Below are 15,324 nucleotides of genomic sequence, written 5' to 3'. Positions count from 1 at the left end.
TCCTCGCTCCTTCTCGAGAGATCTTCCTCGTTGACTTGCACGGATGTCTCGCCTGGAATGGGGTTTTGTTGTCTCATGGTCCTGAACATGGCCTCCCATTCCGGATTTGTGGCCGCTATGACGTCCAAGAAGTTCTCGAGACCAGTCATACGAGCTGTGAACGACGATTTTGTCGAGGCCAACTCGTTTTGTGTCGACGACAGCTGATGTTGTGTCGTCTCCAACACGTCGCGCAGCTGAGAGACTTCATCATCCCGTCTCTGGCCATAAGAGGAAGTCGCTCTCGGAACATCGTTGACGGAACCAATCCCCAACACACGTCCCTTTTTCTTAGGAGCGACCTTAAAAAACAATAAAATATATATTAAAATTTAAATTTTAAAGTAAAATGGAATTAATAAAAAATTTATATAAAATTTACCTCCTCGTAAATTCTATCCACTTCTATTGTGGATAAGACGACGGGTAATCCGTCGGCGGACTCCTGCGCCAGCTGGGTCTCACGCTCGTCAATACGAGCTGCCACATCATTGTAGATCTTCTCAGACCTCTCATCTACAAATGCGCCCGCCTTGTTTTTGTGGGTCCGATCGAAAAGTTCCATAAGAGTCGGTAAACGTCCCAACTCCTTGGCCTAAAAATAGTTAAGAAAGTTTTTATTATATATATATATATATATATTAAAAATCAAAAAGTTAAATATTTAAATTACGTACCATTTCCAAACGGACGCGGGCGTGTGGTTTTTGGCCCGTACTATGTTGCATCGCCCTGTGGCCATGCTCATCTACCGAGTTACGGGAGGCGGAGCAAGACTGGGCGACTCTCATGGCATCAGGATCCCTCCAGTAACGGATGAGGCCATCCCACACGTCCGTGGTGATGGTTGAGGGTTTGCCCCGCTCATAGCCCTTCACGATCCAGTCACCCTTCCAGTTGGAGACCGTGTCCAACAAACGTTTCTTCGCCTTGTCGATAAACTCTTTCCGCACCTTCTCAGTGACCCCCATGGACCAATTAAATTTTTGCTGCAAAAAAACATTAATAATTAGTTTAGAAAAATAAAATTTAAAAAAATATAAATCAGGAATAAATTGTAAAAACTTACAGCGTAAATCTTGAACCACGTCCTTCTGATGTAGATCGGAGTGGATTTCCAGTTGGGATGTGCCATGGAGAAGTAACCTTTAATCGTCTCGGTTACTTCTGTTGCAAGGCAGTTATCAACCCCAAACCTGGAAAAAAAAAACAAATTCAAAGTTTTAAATATTTATTAAAGTCACAAATGAATTTTAAAAAATAAATGTAACATACATACCAAAGAGTTCCTTCAGGTCGGTCGGGGTCTATGATCGGTAAGCCTTCTCTGCCTGGCAAACCGAGAATGTCCTCAACAGTGTACTGAGAGTAAGGACAACTCGCTGGCACCATCAAATCAGCATGAACCTGATGGGCGGGCATCTGAGGAGGCACATGAGGAGCTGGCATCGGAGGAGGAGCTACCGGAGGAGGCACATGAGGAACTGATGGCGATGCCGTAGAAGAAGGCGAGACTCTCTGAGAAGATTGAGTCTCGGGGACGGTCTCCTGCTGACCCGAAGAACCAGGAGCTGAAGAAGAACCGGGAAGTGAAGACGGGTCTAACCGACTACCCGGTGGACCGAACATCTGCGAGTAGTGAGCACTACGCTGGTGCCTACGAATAGTCTGCAAAATTTAAATTTCTAAATTAAATTCAAGAGTAAATAAAAAATTATGAACAGTATTAACTACGTAATTAATAAAATGAGGAAACCTAAATTTTGTAAACTAATTTCGTAAACTAAATTCCCTAAACTAACCACCTAATCTAAATTCCCTAAACTACTTAGAGAGGAAAGAGAGTTACCATGTTGAGAGGAAATAGAAAGGCTCTAGAGAGGAATTAGAGAGGAAATGAAGAGGGCTGCGGTTTCGCCTATATATAGGATTAGTGTTCGTCGACAATTCGTCGCAAAATAACGAGGAAAGACAGAGGCCCGTCTTTCGTTTTGTCGCAAGGCCCAAGCAAATTAACGAGGATATACAGAGGCCCGTCTTTTATTTAACGTCGTTCTTGCGACGATTTTTGTTTTATCATCGATTTTACGTGGGCCCGTCTTTTGTTTCGTCGCAAGGTCCAAGCAAATTAACGAGGATATACAGAGGCCCGTGTTTTATTTAACGTCGTTCTTGCGACGATTTTTGTTTTATCATCGATTTTACGTGCAAATAGCGAGGCTTTTTTTGCTAACCCCTAAAATTTTAAACCCCAAACCTCAAACCCTATCTTTCTTATCTCCAAACCTCAAACCCTATCTTCCTTATATTTCTTATCTTATACTTCATATATTTCTAACCATTTAACTTCAATATATATATTTTTTTGAATTTGAAAGGTTTAATACGTTGGAAAACAATTTTACAAATTTTGAATTTGACATATCACACAACAAATCAAACACACTCTACAAATCATATATGAAAGGTTTAAAAACATAAAAAAAAAATTGAAAATTAATTTTTTTTTAGTTTATATGAAGTAGGATGGGGAGTTTTAGGGTTTGCACATTTGGGGTTTAGGGATTTGGGTTTCATTTTAGTATATTTACCGACGAATTAACGACGAAAAGTAAAATAAAAAAGCTAACCTCGCTCATTCCACGTAAGTTAACGAGGCTCTTACGACGTTTTAGTCTTACGTGGAATAAGCGAGGTCCGCTTTTTTAATTATAAATCGTCTCTTATTCCACGTAAGTTAACGAGGCTCTTACGACGTTTACTGTTACCGTGGAATATGCGAGGTAATGTATTATAAATCGTCGTAAAATTCCCGTGAGATAACGTGGAAAGTACGACGACTGTCTCTAAACCCCTAAAACGAAACCCCAAATCCCAAACCACATCTTCTTTATCTTCTACTTCATATATCAAACACTTCTATCCTTTAACCTCAAGCAATTCATTCTAATCCAAACCGAAAATTATAAAAACACAATTCCTTTACTTATAATTAATGTCGATATCTTATTTATAAATAAACTCCCATTATCTTTAATTATATATAATAAATCAAACTCATACAAATATGAAATACATTAATCGGATTCATCGACATTCTCGTCATCACTTGAAACATCATCATTTACATGAAACTCGTCTTCAACAGCTTCCTCCGTGGGATCTTCGGTAAGATCTTCATACTCGTGATTATGCGGATCAATGAGAAGGATGTCATCAATTTCTTGTTCAGGTTCATGAACTTCATTTATTTGTTCTTCTTGCAATGGTGGTTCTTCTCCTACGATGATTCGTCCTCGAGGTGTAACTTTGATCACGGCTAACCAATTTATACCCGACTCTCTCATCCGTGGGTATGGAAGGAAGCTAACTTGGTCTGCTTGTGAAGCTAAGATGAAGGGCTCGAATTTGTTGTACCTCCGGCCACCGTTGACATCTACTACACCGAATTTGTTCAACCGAACACCTCTATTGACGACGGGGTCGAACCATTCACACTTGAAGAGGACGCATTTTAGCTTCAATATCCCTGGGAATTCGACTTCAATAATCTCCGTCAAGATTCCGTAGAAATCTGTTTCTCCTTTCACACAAATTCCATAGTTACTGGTTGCCCGCTGTTTACCATACTCATATGTGTGAAAAGTATAGCCTCGTGTGAAATACATCTGTGATGTGGTGACCTTTACAAGTGGAGATTGAATTACTTCGTGTAACCACTTAGGATAATCTGCATCGTCGTCATAATCAACCTATTTAAAAATAAAAAGAACGTTGAAATACAAATCATTCATGTATGAAAATTTTAAAAGTATTTGATTAATACCTGATTCTTCAACCACTTAACAAAGTGTTGATCTTTTCTTTTGTCTACGTCACTTGTGGATATACCAGGAAATGTTTCTTCGACTTGTGAAACAAACATGCTGTAAATTCACATTTTACATGAATTAATCTCTCTCAATTATATAATGTATACTCAATTTAAGTTACCTTTCAAAATAACGCATCAATGGATCCTCGCAATTGAGTAGAATATAGGTGTGTGCACTATGAGCGTCTTCTTCACTCGACCACCAAACCTGTTTTGATTTCCCACCAAGTCGTCCAATCTGGCTAAAGATTTCTGGAACACCAACAACTGCATATGTGGGCGCAACGCCACCATCATCATATCTTCTTGGAGCTCTTCTTCGTGTACGTACTTTTGACGCAAAGTAGTACGATGTGAAGTGAGAAACTTCTTCTGTCAAACTTCCAGCAATTATAGAACCTTCAACTTTGGCGAGGTTCTTTGCTTTTCCCTTCAAATATTTCATGGCTCGCTCGTACTGATACATCCATCCGTAATGTACCGGTCCACGAAGCAATGCCTCATATGGGAGGTGGATAGCTAGATGCTCCATCACGTCAAAAAAGCCTGGAGGAAATATCTTCTCCAAGTTGCACAATAAGATAGGAATGTTCTCCTGAAGCTGTTCTACGACTTCTTCTTTAAGAGTGCGTGTGCTCAAATCCCTGAAAAATGCTCCAATGCCTATTCCAAAAACAATTAAACACATTGTTAGTCAAATACTATTATTGTAAACTAAACCAATTTAATATTATTGTCCTATTGTAAACTACCTGCAAGTGGTTCATGTACGTTTGTTGGAAGTAGCTCCGCAAATGCAAATGGCAGAAGTCGTTGCATAAAGACATGACAATCATGACTCTTCATCCCGGAGAACTTTTGACCCTTTTCAACACATCTTGAAAGATTTGAAACATACCCATCAGGGAACTTCACTTCTGATGCCACCCAATTGAACAAAACCGACTTTTTTTCTGAAGACAATCTAAAAATTGGAACGGGAACTTGGCCATTGCTTTTTATATGTAACTCACTTCTTGAGCAAATATCCGGCAAGTCCAACCTCGATTTTATGTTGTCTTTTGTCTTCCCTGGGACATTCAATATTGTATTCATGATGTTCTCAAAGAAATTCTTCTCTATATGCATCACATCAAGGTTGTGGCGCAGAAGGAGATCCTTCCAATATGGTAACTCCCAAAATATACTCTTCTTGTGCCAGTTGTGATGAACACCGTAAGAATCAGGCATATTACGAGGGACATGCCAATTACCACCCCAGCGAACTGTTTCGTTAGCTCCGTAGTAGTCGATTTGCGCTTCAATTTGTTCTCCAGTTAGATATGGAGGAGGAGTGTCTCTCACAACCTTTTTGTGCCTAAACAAATTCTTGTTTCTTCGGTACGGATGGCCAACTGGAAGAAATCGACGGTGACAATCGAACCAACTTGTCTTTCTACCATTCTTCAGTTGAAATGCATCTGTCGTTCCATTACAATATGGACAAGCTAATCTCCCATGTGTAGTCCATCCAGACAACATCCCATAGGCAGGAAAGTCACTTATGGTCCACAAAAGCATAGCTCGCATCGTAAAATTCTTCTTCGTTGAGCAGTCATACGTCCTCACCCCTGTTGACCACAAATCCTTCAACTCTTTTATCAGTGGTTGTAGGAAAACATCAAGTGACCTTTTTGGATGCTTCGGACCGGGTATTAATATGGTCAAGAATAAAAACTCCCGTTGCATGCACATCTCCGGTGGCAGGTTGTATGGCGTAAGAAAGACAGGCCACAATGAATATTGTCTCCCTGACATTCCAAATGGACTAAATCCATCTGTGCATAATCCGAGGTACACATTCCGGCTATTGCTAGCGAAATTCGGATGTACTTTGTTAAAATGTTTCCAGGCTCTTGCATCTGATGGATGAGTCATCTCACCATCCGTCTGAGTATGCTCGGCATGCCACCTCATCTTTCCAGCAGTCTGCTCCGATTGGTACAATCTTTTCAATCTATCTGTAATTGGTAGGTACCACATCCTTTGGTACGGTACCCTATTACGTCCCCTTCCTTGCGGCTTGAATCGTGGTTTCTTGCAGAATCGACATTCTTCCAACTTCTCATCATCTCCCCAGTAGATCATGCAGTTGTCGATGCAAACATCTATCATCTCCGAAGGCAACCCAAGACTATAAACCAGTTTCTGAATCTCATAATAAGAATCAGCAGACTCATTGTCTTCCGGCAAATACTCTTTAAATAAATCTGCCCATTCGTTCATGCAACTTTCAGGTAGATTGTGATCAGTTTTAATATTCATCATTCTAGCAGCCAATGACAATTTAGAGAGACCTTCTCTACAACCACTGTAAAGTGGTTGATTTGCCGCATCTAACATTTCATAAAACTTTTTTGAATCTATGTTAGGTTCTTCATCTTCATCATCATGAGCTACGAATGCATCAGTTACCATATCATGAACCCTATCATAATCTACCATCGGCTGATCCTCCTGATGGTAACTATGTGCATTATGCAATTGATGATCAACCGGTTCTTCTTGAAAGTTGTTATTACTACTACTAGCTTCATTCTGATCATAACTATAACCTTCTCCATGTTGAAACCAGATATAATAATTTGGCGTGAAACCTCTATTTACTAAATGCTTCCAAACATTTTCACGATTTGCCAACTTTGAATTGTTACATTTCCTACAAGGACAGAATATTTTACCGCTTTCTTGGGCGAGCGGTGTAGAATCTGCTTGATGCATAAAACGCTCCAACCCAGCAAGATATTCTTTCGTCACTCTCCCGTTAGCATCTCTATGCATATACATCCACCTCCGCAACTCGAAAATATTTCCCAAGCCCGACATTTTTTTCACTTTTTTTTTTCTTGTTGGTGTGCTTAAAATTATGTTCAAACCTCCATATATATAGAAAATTTTCGAATCTGGTAGTTGAATTTTGCTAGGAATTTACGACGAAAAATTAGGTTGGTGGCAAAAAAAACGTGTTAAGTTGGTGGATTTCTCGTTCTTTCCTCGTAAGTTATTTCCTCGTAAAAATCATGCTAAAATTACGACGAATTTGCGACGAAACACATTTTTCTCGGAAAAACCACGTTAACTTACGACGATTTTACGAGGAAAATCTTTACTCGGTATTTTACAAGGCCATTACGACGAAACTTTATTTCCTCGCAATTTCATCGTTAAGTCATCGTAATTTCACGAGGAATAGTTTTCCTCGTTAAATTTCCTTGCTAAAACTGTGTTTTCTTGTAGTGGTCTTTGGCCTCACCGGCCTTCTCATAGGCCATGAACTTCACATTTCCGGCTTTCTTGATCGTATGCAATGTCCTTGGCATTTCCCACTTTCTTGCAAGTCATGTCCTTCGCATTACCCACCTTATCATCGGTCATGTCATTTGCAAATGCCTGGCTTTTTCATATGCCATTTCCTTCGCATTGCCCGCCTTATCATAGGCCATGCCTTTTGCATCACTAGCCATGTCCTTTGCGTTGCCTGCTTTATCATGAGCAAAATCCTTTGCGTAATCCGCCTTATCATAGGGCAATGTCCTTTGGATTGCCCACCTTATCATTGGGAAATCCTTTACATTTTCGCTTTCTCCTAGGCCATGTCTTTAGCATCACCAGCTTTGTCATAGGCAAAATCCTTAGCGTGACCTGCATTGTCATAAGACAGTCGTTGACGTATTAATTGCAGGTGTTGTAAGCGTAGTTTTTTTTTCATGTTGGACGGTATTGAAAGATCTACAAGATTGTCATAAATCCAACAGTCAAAATTCAATATGTCATTATGAAGATCTAGAAAATATTTGATATACATCAACATCCTAATTAGAATATAATTTATAATATATTATTTCTATTATAACGATTTATGTTTATTGATCTTTATATAAATGCTTATTCACTGAAAGAGTTTTTTTTTTCTTCTTCACTGAAAGAGTTAAAAATACCTTTTCGTTTCGTATAATACTTGTTTCAATTCTTAAACTCAATTTACTGTCCCGGCCACATTTTCTGGTTCCGTTTTTTTTGCTACCAAATCCAATAGTTTTAACTCGTTACCTCTAAATTCATATACTATAACTACAACCACATTCGTGCAGTCGTGCTTATTCTCCAATGTAGTGACCAAATCTAAACATGATACATTACCAACTTCACATAACAAAATGAGATAACATTGAGAATCTGTAGTGAGAATATCAACGTGATAAGTTACAAAAAATAATATATATATATATATATATATATATATATATATATATATGTCAACGTGATGGGATGGATGGATGGATGGATGGGTGGGTGGGAACGTCAACGACTGATTTGGGCGAGAAGTGGGTTTCAGAAATTACTAACGTGATAATTTTGTCGCAGACCCAACCAGCCCATGAATGATGAAGCGGTCTTGTCTTTAGCGTCTTGAGCAGTCTCCGTCTCGCCGGCGTTTTCTCTTCTGCTAAGTAAGTCCCAGCAGTGCCAAAGCCCGTTCTTCTGTCCATCTTATCTTTGACAAAAGTTTCGTTTACGGATCAAAATTTCTTCAAATTTGCTTTGACAAAAACTTTTGTTGTCTTTTAACGTTTAGATTCTAGTTTCAATGTCCTCGGAAGTTATCAAGTTAACAGAGAGAGTTTGAAAAGAAGAGACCAGAGATCTTTTTGAGAAGCAGTAACTGTTCAACACGTGGTGTAATAGGTCACGTGGCGACCAAACATACAGTTTTGTTGAGGAAGTGTCTCTGCATAATCGCCACGTATCTTATGTGACAGGGCTGTCTAAAGCGGTTTGATTAGACTAAAACTGAAAAATATGACCAATTCAACCTCAACCGAATTTGAACCGCTCTCGCAACGATGTAGCTGTTTCAATTATTTTATTAAAATCAAAACTATGGTTTCCAACTTTCCATACAGAAACAGTGACTAACCGTACAGAAACGATTGGTCACCTTCGGTCGCAAGTCTGGCTCTCTGGTGGTGTTCTTGAATTTTATAATCCACAATCTCTTCAAAAAGCTGTGAATCCAAGACGCAGTCTGGTCGTCCGTACACCGCAGCTTGAACACCAGCGACAAGCTTTGCGATCTCACGACCAGAGAACCCTTCCGTCTTTCTCGCAGCCACTCTGATCACTTGCTCCGTTAAGTCTCCTTCAACGGTTATCTTCTGTGACTGCTTCTTGAAAAAATGGCTCCACTTCGTGTTTGTATCTTTCTTGTCTTCACCAGTTAGGTACTTGTTGAGATAGAGTTTAATGAGCTTGAAGCGCTCATCTTCACCAGGGAGCGGAAACTCGATGACTTCGTCGATCCTGTCGGTGACCGCACTGTCGAGATCCCCTGGTCTGTTTGTGGCCAGGACCAGAACTATGTCCCGTGACTGATCACCGGTTCGAAAGAGCAACGCGTTCAGAGCGCTGCGCTGAGCCTCGCTCATATACGTGCTGTTACGTCTGCAATAAAACGATCAAGAATTTGATAAAACTATTACATATAAAAATGGACAGGCTTTCAAAAAGAAGTGAGAGCATCTTACTCGCATAGGAAAGCATCAGCTTCATCGATGAAAAGCAGTAAGCCTTTGTTTGATTTCTTAGCCCAATCAAATATCTCATGGATTTTAGTAACAGCCTGTGCACCCAGTGGAGCAACATCTCCTCCTGTCATCATAGCATAATCAAGACCCTGCAGCAGAAAATAATCAAACAGGTGTTACTAGGTGAGGATCAAGAATATAAGACCAAGGAAGAGGAAACAAATAGCTCACCGACTTCCGAGCAATCTCTCTGGCCACCATAGTTTTACCGGTACCTGGAGGACCGTAAAACATCATGTTGCGGAATGGCGCTTGATGAGACTTAGTATTCGCTGTAGCTCTAGCAAGATGCTCGATTCTCTTCTTTAGAGAAGGATGGAGAACTACATTATCAAGGGGGTTTTCTCCTTTTGCAGATGCAGCTTTTCCGAACTTGGAGATTTTGTTCTTATACTGAGACACTGAGCCTGCCCACGGAAACCTACCCATGGAGGATTCTCGGATAAGTGATGGCTGTCCAAGTATCCGATTAATGTAACCCCATGTAACTCTAGCACCCTCTCTGTATTCATAAAATAACCATATAAGAAATCTACAATACGCATCTTAAATCACAGCTATATGTAGTTAGGAGATGCATACCGCGTTGTGTAGACCCCGGCCGCTAATGCTGTAGCTCCTCCAACAGTCATAATCAGCTTATTTCGGTCAGTTAATAGAGCCTTGACTCCCCCTGTCATGTTTCAAGAAAGAAACGTTATTATCTTCTAAAAAAATATTACTCAGAACGTTACTTCTTTCAGAACAATCTACGCATAACAAGAAGTGGATATATCTCAGGAACAATGCTTATGAGTTCCCTACCTTCAATGTGACTGAACGTAGTGTTGATTGCTGCAAGCCATTTCTCCCTTTCACCATTGATCCTATCCAGAAGCATTCTTCGATTCTGCTCCTCGGTAAGTTTGGCTTCGTGAGCTCGGCCTTCAGCCTCAGCCATGGCTTTGACGCGAATCGTTTCTCGCTCGAGTTCAGCTCTCTCTTTCTCAGTCTGGCGCTGCTGCGCTTGAATCTGTTCTTCCGTGGCGATTCTTGCCTGCTCTTTCCGGGTAGAAGACTCTTCTTGCATCTTAACCAACTCAACATTGTGCCGTCTCTGAGCTTCATGATCCGTCTGCAAAAGTTTCAAGTCGAACACTTTCTCAGTGAAGTAAGATCCTTTCAACAATTATAAAGTAAGATCCTTTCAACAATTAAACATATGTTCGATGTTTACTTGATTTTACCTGCAGTCGCTTCCTCGCCAACTCATCTTCGTATCGAAGGTTCTGAGCTTTTGCTTGTGCCTGCTGCTGCAGTAGATTTCTCTGATCCTCAGCCAATTTCTGCTGTCTTTCCTGCCCGATCACATCCCCATAAAACAATCATATCTGTCACTTTCCGGCTTAAAAATGTTTATATACACTGTAAGAAACTTAGATACTGCAACCAATGTGCAACAAAACTTTGAAAGAGTAAACAAATATACAGAAAAGGCAAAAGTTTCTTCGCCTTGGAGCGTAATGAGCCTTGTAAACACACAGTTTCCGGCTTAAAATTTGTACATTTCAAGAAATTTAGATACTGCAGCAAAAATTTGAAGCAAGGAGCCAAGAGACGGAGGATTCCAGCATCCTAGATGAAACTTAGAAGTGAAACGAAAGCCATGAGAGCAGACACAATGAAGTCAGAGAAACGTAGTGTTCCATCAAGGAAAGGAGGAGCAGGTTACTCACAATGTCCTTGTGAGCTTGAACAGCTTCATTATGCGACTTATCAGCCGCTAGTTCAGCCAAACGAATCTTCTCCTGCTTTCGCATTAGATCAAACACCTGGTGGACACCAAAAAAAAAAAATTAGGCAAACGTCCCAACACACGTCCAGATAACAAATTCATCATCACCTGTTTTGAATGAGGAGACTTGTTAATTTCTCTAAGAGCTTTAGCGCCTCTTTCCAATGACTCAGGATCGAAACCAGATCCTTTACGTTCATCAGTCTCCGGTGAAGGCTGATCGGTTTGAGATTCCGACGGCGTGGACGAAGAAGAAGAGAAGAAGGGAAAGCGAAATTGCGAGTCAGCGTAGGCTCGGTTCGGAGACATGGACGCTGAAGTGAAAGCAGCAGCAATCGCCGCCGCAGAACATAATCTAGAAGCAGCCATTGAATTCGATTCTGGTTTAGCTCCGGCGAGACGAGCATAAACCCCCCCCCACGGTGGCTAGGGTTTAAATGGTCTTTTTCTATTTCTTGGTCGTGTGACATTTGACATTTCCTCCTTAGATAGAAAGTAATCGAATCTACGATGGGCTCAGCTGTAAATTTGGGTCCGTGTTTAGGCCCAATCGTAAACTATTCTCAGTGTAATATTTGAATTATTGTAAATCGTTAGGGGAATTCTTGTTTTTAACAAAAAAACATTTTCAGTCCACCAATAGTTACATTATATATTCGATTGCAAATTTTTATTCCATTGGTATCGATTCCAATAATATAAGATATGCAACTGCGCTTAAAATAAAGAAAAGTAAATTACATTTCATATGAGTAACAAATAATTTTTATTATGGAAACATATATTTTTTTCTGTAACAGAATTATGTAAACATATTAGGTCCATGTATACTCTAACTTAGGCACTTCTTGACCATGCGTGAAGTAAATCCCATCTTCTCTAGCATACCAGTAGTTCTTTTTACCATGATCAAATGCGCCACTACCACCTTCAAATGCCCTAATCATTACAGAAGGTCCACTTGCCTGGAGAAATGTACAATCAATTTTATTCTTAGGAATAAATTTATCATGAAAGCTATAATCATCAGTTTCTCCTGGTTTTAGGAAAAAGGTGCCAATCTGATCACCATTCCATTTACAAAAGATTTGGAGATCGTTTCCTGGATTAAGAGAGTTATTTAAGTATATGTGGTTTTTCGCAAACAGTTTGGCGTTACCCAATTCAATAGACAATGCGATGATAAACAAAAAGCACGAGAAACGATTCATCATTTAGTTAATCAATGTTTTTTTTGTTAGGGATGATATGTATTTTTTTAAATAAGATATGCCAATTTATACAACGATGTCTACACACATATACACACACATATCATAAATGTATTTTGTTAGAATAAGGGTGAATTGATGGTGGTCAAAGTGACTTTTGGTTTGTTTGGTATTCTACTTTGAACTTTTAATTATATATATTTTGACTATATTGTTAAAAATTAATGCAAAATCTCACTATTTAAGAGAAGTACTTATCTGGTGTTCAATAATCTCTGGTTTGATTGTTTTCTTTTATTCTTATTTATATATTATCTACTAGAAAAATTGGTCCAATGAATCAATACTATTAAAACAGAAGCACAAAATTGGACCAACTTAGTTATAAAAGAAATATTTTTTAAAAACTATACAATATAATTAATATGCCAATTACATTATTCTATAGTCTAATACATTTATATCTATAACAAAATCACCATACAATCCCACCTTATCATTTATGGTAAGGGATTAAATGAAATTATTATTATTTATGGTAAGTGATTAAATGAATTTATTATTAACAATATCATTTTTAAAATAAACATTTGTTATGGTAAGACTTTAATACACCCTAATTTATGATGTATGTAGTTATCCTCTTATATATATATATATATATATATATTTTATATATATATATATATATTAAATGAGAAGTCACTTGATTTATTTTTGTTTAGATGTCAATCATATAGATAGTTTAAGAAAAATTGTTATAATTTGATTGGTTGAAAGATATTCAATTTTTTATTATTTTAATTAGATCTAATATAAAAAGTAAGTTTAGAACTAATTAATATCGGTTACCAAATAGTCTAAATGATATTACAAATAATAATTTATGGTAACTAATTGTCAAAATTATAGAAACTGTAAGAATGTTTGATTAATACCTTTTTATATTTATATACTTCATAAAATAATTAGTATAACACAATTTACAGAAATCAATATAATGATTTCATATTTTTATATAAACTATTATATTTGTATATAAAGAATTATAATATTATTAATGTATTATAATGTCCATATATGTCTTATAAGTCATTTAAAATTAAAAAAAAATTATAAAATTATCTATCATGGCTTACAAAAATATTTTAAATTATTTATATGCGTTTATAAAACATTTTATAAAAAAACAATTCTCCTATATATTAAAAGAGAAGTTATTTAAGTGATTTTTATTATGATTTACTTGGTCGGATTTTAATTTTATTTATTTTAGTTTAGATTTAAAATAAAAATAAATCTAGAACCAATTAATATCACTTGCCAAATAATTTAAATTATACAACAAATAATGCTTTATGAAACTAATTGTTGAATTTATATAAAGAATAATAACATTTGACCAATTATTTTTTATATTTATAAACTAAATAATATAACGAATGGAACGTTTTATTATTTTTAATAATTTAATTAGATCTAAAATCAAAGGTAAGTCTAAAACTAATTATTATCACTTACCAGATAACCTAAATGATATTACAAATGATAATTAATGGTAGCCAATTTTCAAAGTTATAGAAAGTGCAAAAATGTTTGATCAATTCTTTTTATATTTATATACTATATAAAATAATGAAAAAAACAATTTATATAGTGATCGATATAATGATTTCATGTTCATATAAAATATAGTTGTATCTATAATAATTATTAATTTTTTATAATGTCCATATATGCTTCATAAATATTTAGACTTTGAAGATTGAGCGAATTATATTTAATGGAACATGTGAGAAATTTGATTAAAAAACATTTTGTATTTAAGTCAAATAATATAGTGAATAAAGTAATGTTATGATTGAAAAGAATTCTAAGATGCATTTTTTGTTTATTGATTGCATGTTTTGTATTAATATTTAGAGAGAAATAAATATTTGGCAATAATATGTAAAAATTAGAAAACATTAGCAAAAATTTAGTAAAATGAATGAAATGATAATGAAAAAATGAAAAGATGCCGAAGAAGATGCATAATATGTGTTGGTAAAGTTAATGTGATAATTACATATATAATTCTACAAGTATTTATTATTAATAAATATTCATCTTTTATTTTTACATCAAATTTATAAAAACTTTACGATTGATTTTGAAATTATTTGAAGTTAAAATTATATTTTTAATGCTTTTTAATTATTATTCGAAATTTATGACATTGTATACATAATATATATTTTCATACAATATTTATATCTGTGAATTCGCGGACAACCACCTAGTATAGAAATACATTAATAAAACTTTTCTATGTCACTTTATAGTATTTATATTGATTGATTATATGATTAGTCGACCTAGTGGTTTATACTATATTTTCAAATAATATTAATGCCTTCATATATGTTAATAAAACGTTTGTATGTTATTTAAAGACTTTCATATTGGTCGACGGTGATATATGTTTCACTGTACTATATTAGTTTTAATAATATTGATGTTTTTTCTTCACACATGTTAACGCAACTTTGTATGTTACATTATATAGATTTTATGTTGGGGTTTTTGCAAATATGACTCAAAACTTAAAGTAAAACACAAAACTAACCCATGTTTTTTTTGAAACTTTGACTTGCCTCTTTCACCCCCAAAGTTCAAATTATTTACGAAAATGCCATCACTTTTTTTTTCTTCTTTTTCGAAAATGCATATTTTACTCTATTACCCTCATTTTCCTCAAGTATTCACAATATTGCCATTGCCATCAATACACCAACCACCACAAACAACCAATTTGAAGCT

The 15,324-nt window shown here is 36.5% G+C and overlaps 1 protein-coding gene and 1 long non-coding RNA gene across 3 annotated transcripts; one reads left to right on the top strand and one right to left on the bottom strand.

Moving 5' to 3' along the window:
• Positions 1–8,225: 8,225 nt before the first annotated feature.
• Positions 8,226–8,945, top strand: LOC111209937. The gene is made up of 2 exons (XR_002661326.2): positions 8,226–8,403; positions 8,529–8,945. It is a non-coding gene; the product is annotated as an uncharacterized LOC111209937 (long non-coding RNA).
• On the bottom strand, positions 8,752–11,775 carry LOC106357811 (ATPase family AAA domain-containing protein 3C-like). 2 transcript variants are annotated; one of them, XM_013797511.2, is made up of 8 exons: positions 11,420–11,775; positions 11,253–11,348; positions 10,754–10,874; positions 10,342–10,674; positions 10,120–10,210; positions 9,709–10,039; positions 9,478–9,626; positions 8,752–9,394 (listed from the first exon to the last, which is right to left on the bottom strand). In XM_013797511.2, exons 1-8 carry the CDS (start codon positions 11,678–11,680, stop codon positions 8,866–8,868), a joined length of 1,911 nt encoding a protein of 636 aa, XP_013652965.1. In that variant the 5' UTR covers positions 11,681–11,775; the 3' UTR covers positions 8,752–8,865. The 2 variants fall into 2 exon arrangements, with proteins under 2 accessions (XP_013652965.1, XP_013652966.1); XM_013797512.3 differs by having other exon boundaries at positions 10,342–10,651; positions 10,764–10,874; positions 11,420–11,774.
• Between the last annotated feature and the right edge of the window lie 3,549 nt (positions 11,776–15,324).

Source organism: Brassica napus, chromosome C9, assembly GCF_020379485.1.
Source record: "Brassica napus cultivar Da-Ae chromosome C9, Da-Ae, whole genome shotgun sequence".
Taxonomy (NCBI): Eukaryota; Viridiplantae; Streptophyta; class Magnoliopsida; order Brassicales; family Brassicaceae; genus Brassica; species Brassica napus.
The sequence above is the reverse complement of the archived record's forward strand: the minus strand, read 5'-3'. Positions and strand labels throughout refer to the sequence as shown.

Excerpts from the sequence above, each read along its gene's own strand:
- LOC106357811 (XM_013797511.2), bottom strand. The coding sequence starts at position 11,680 with ATGGCTGCTTCTAGATTATGTTCTGCGGCGGCGATTGCTGCTGCTTTC. Across the intron at positions 11,349-11,419 it reads AGTCTCCTCATTCAAAACAG|GTGTTTGATCTAATGCGAAA; the intron begins GTGATGATGAAT and ends GGTGTCCACCAG. Across the intron at positions 10,040-10,119 it reads GCCGGGGTCTACACAACGCG|AGAGGGTGCTAGAGTTACAT; the intron begins GTATGCATCTCC and ends TTATGAATACAG.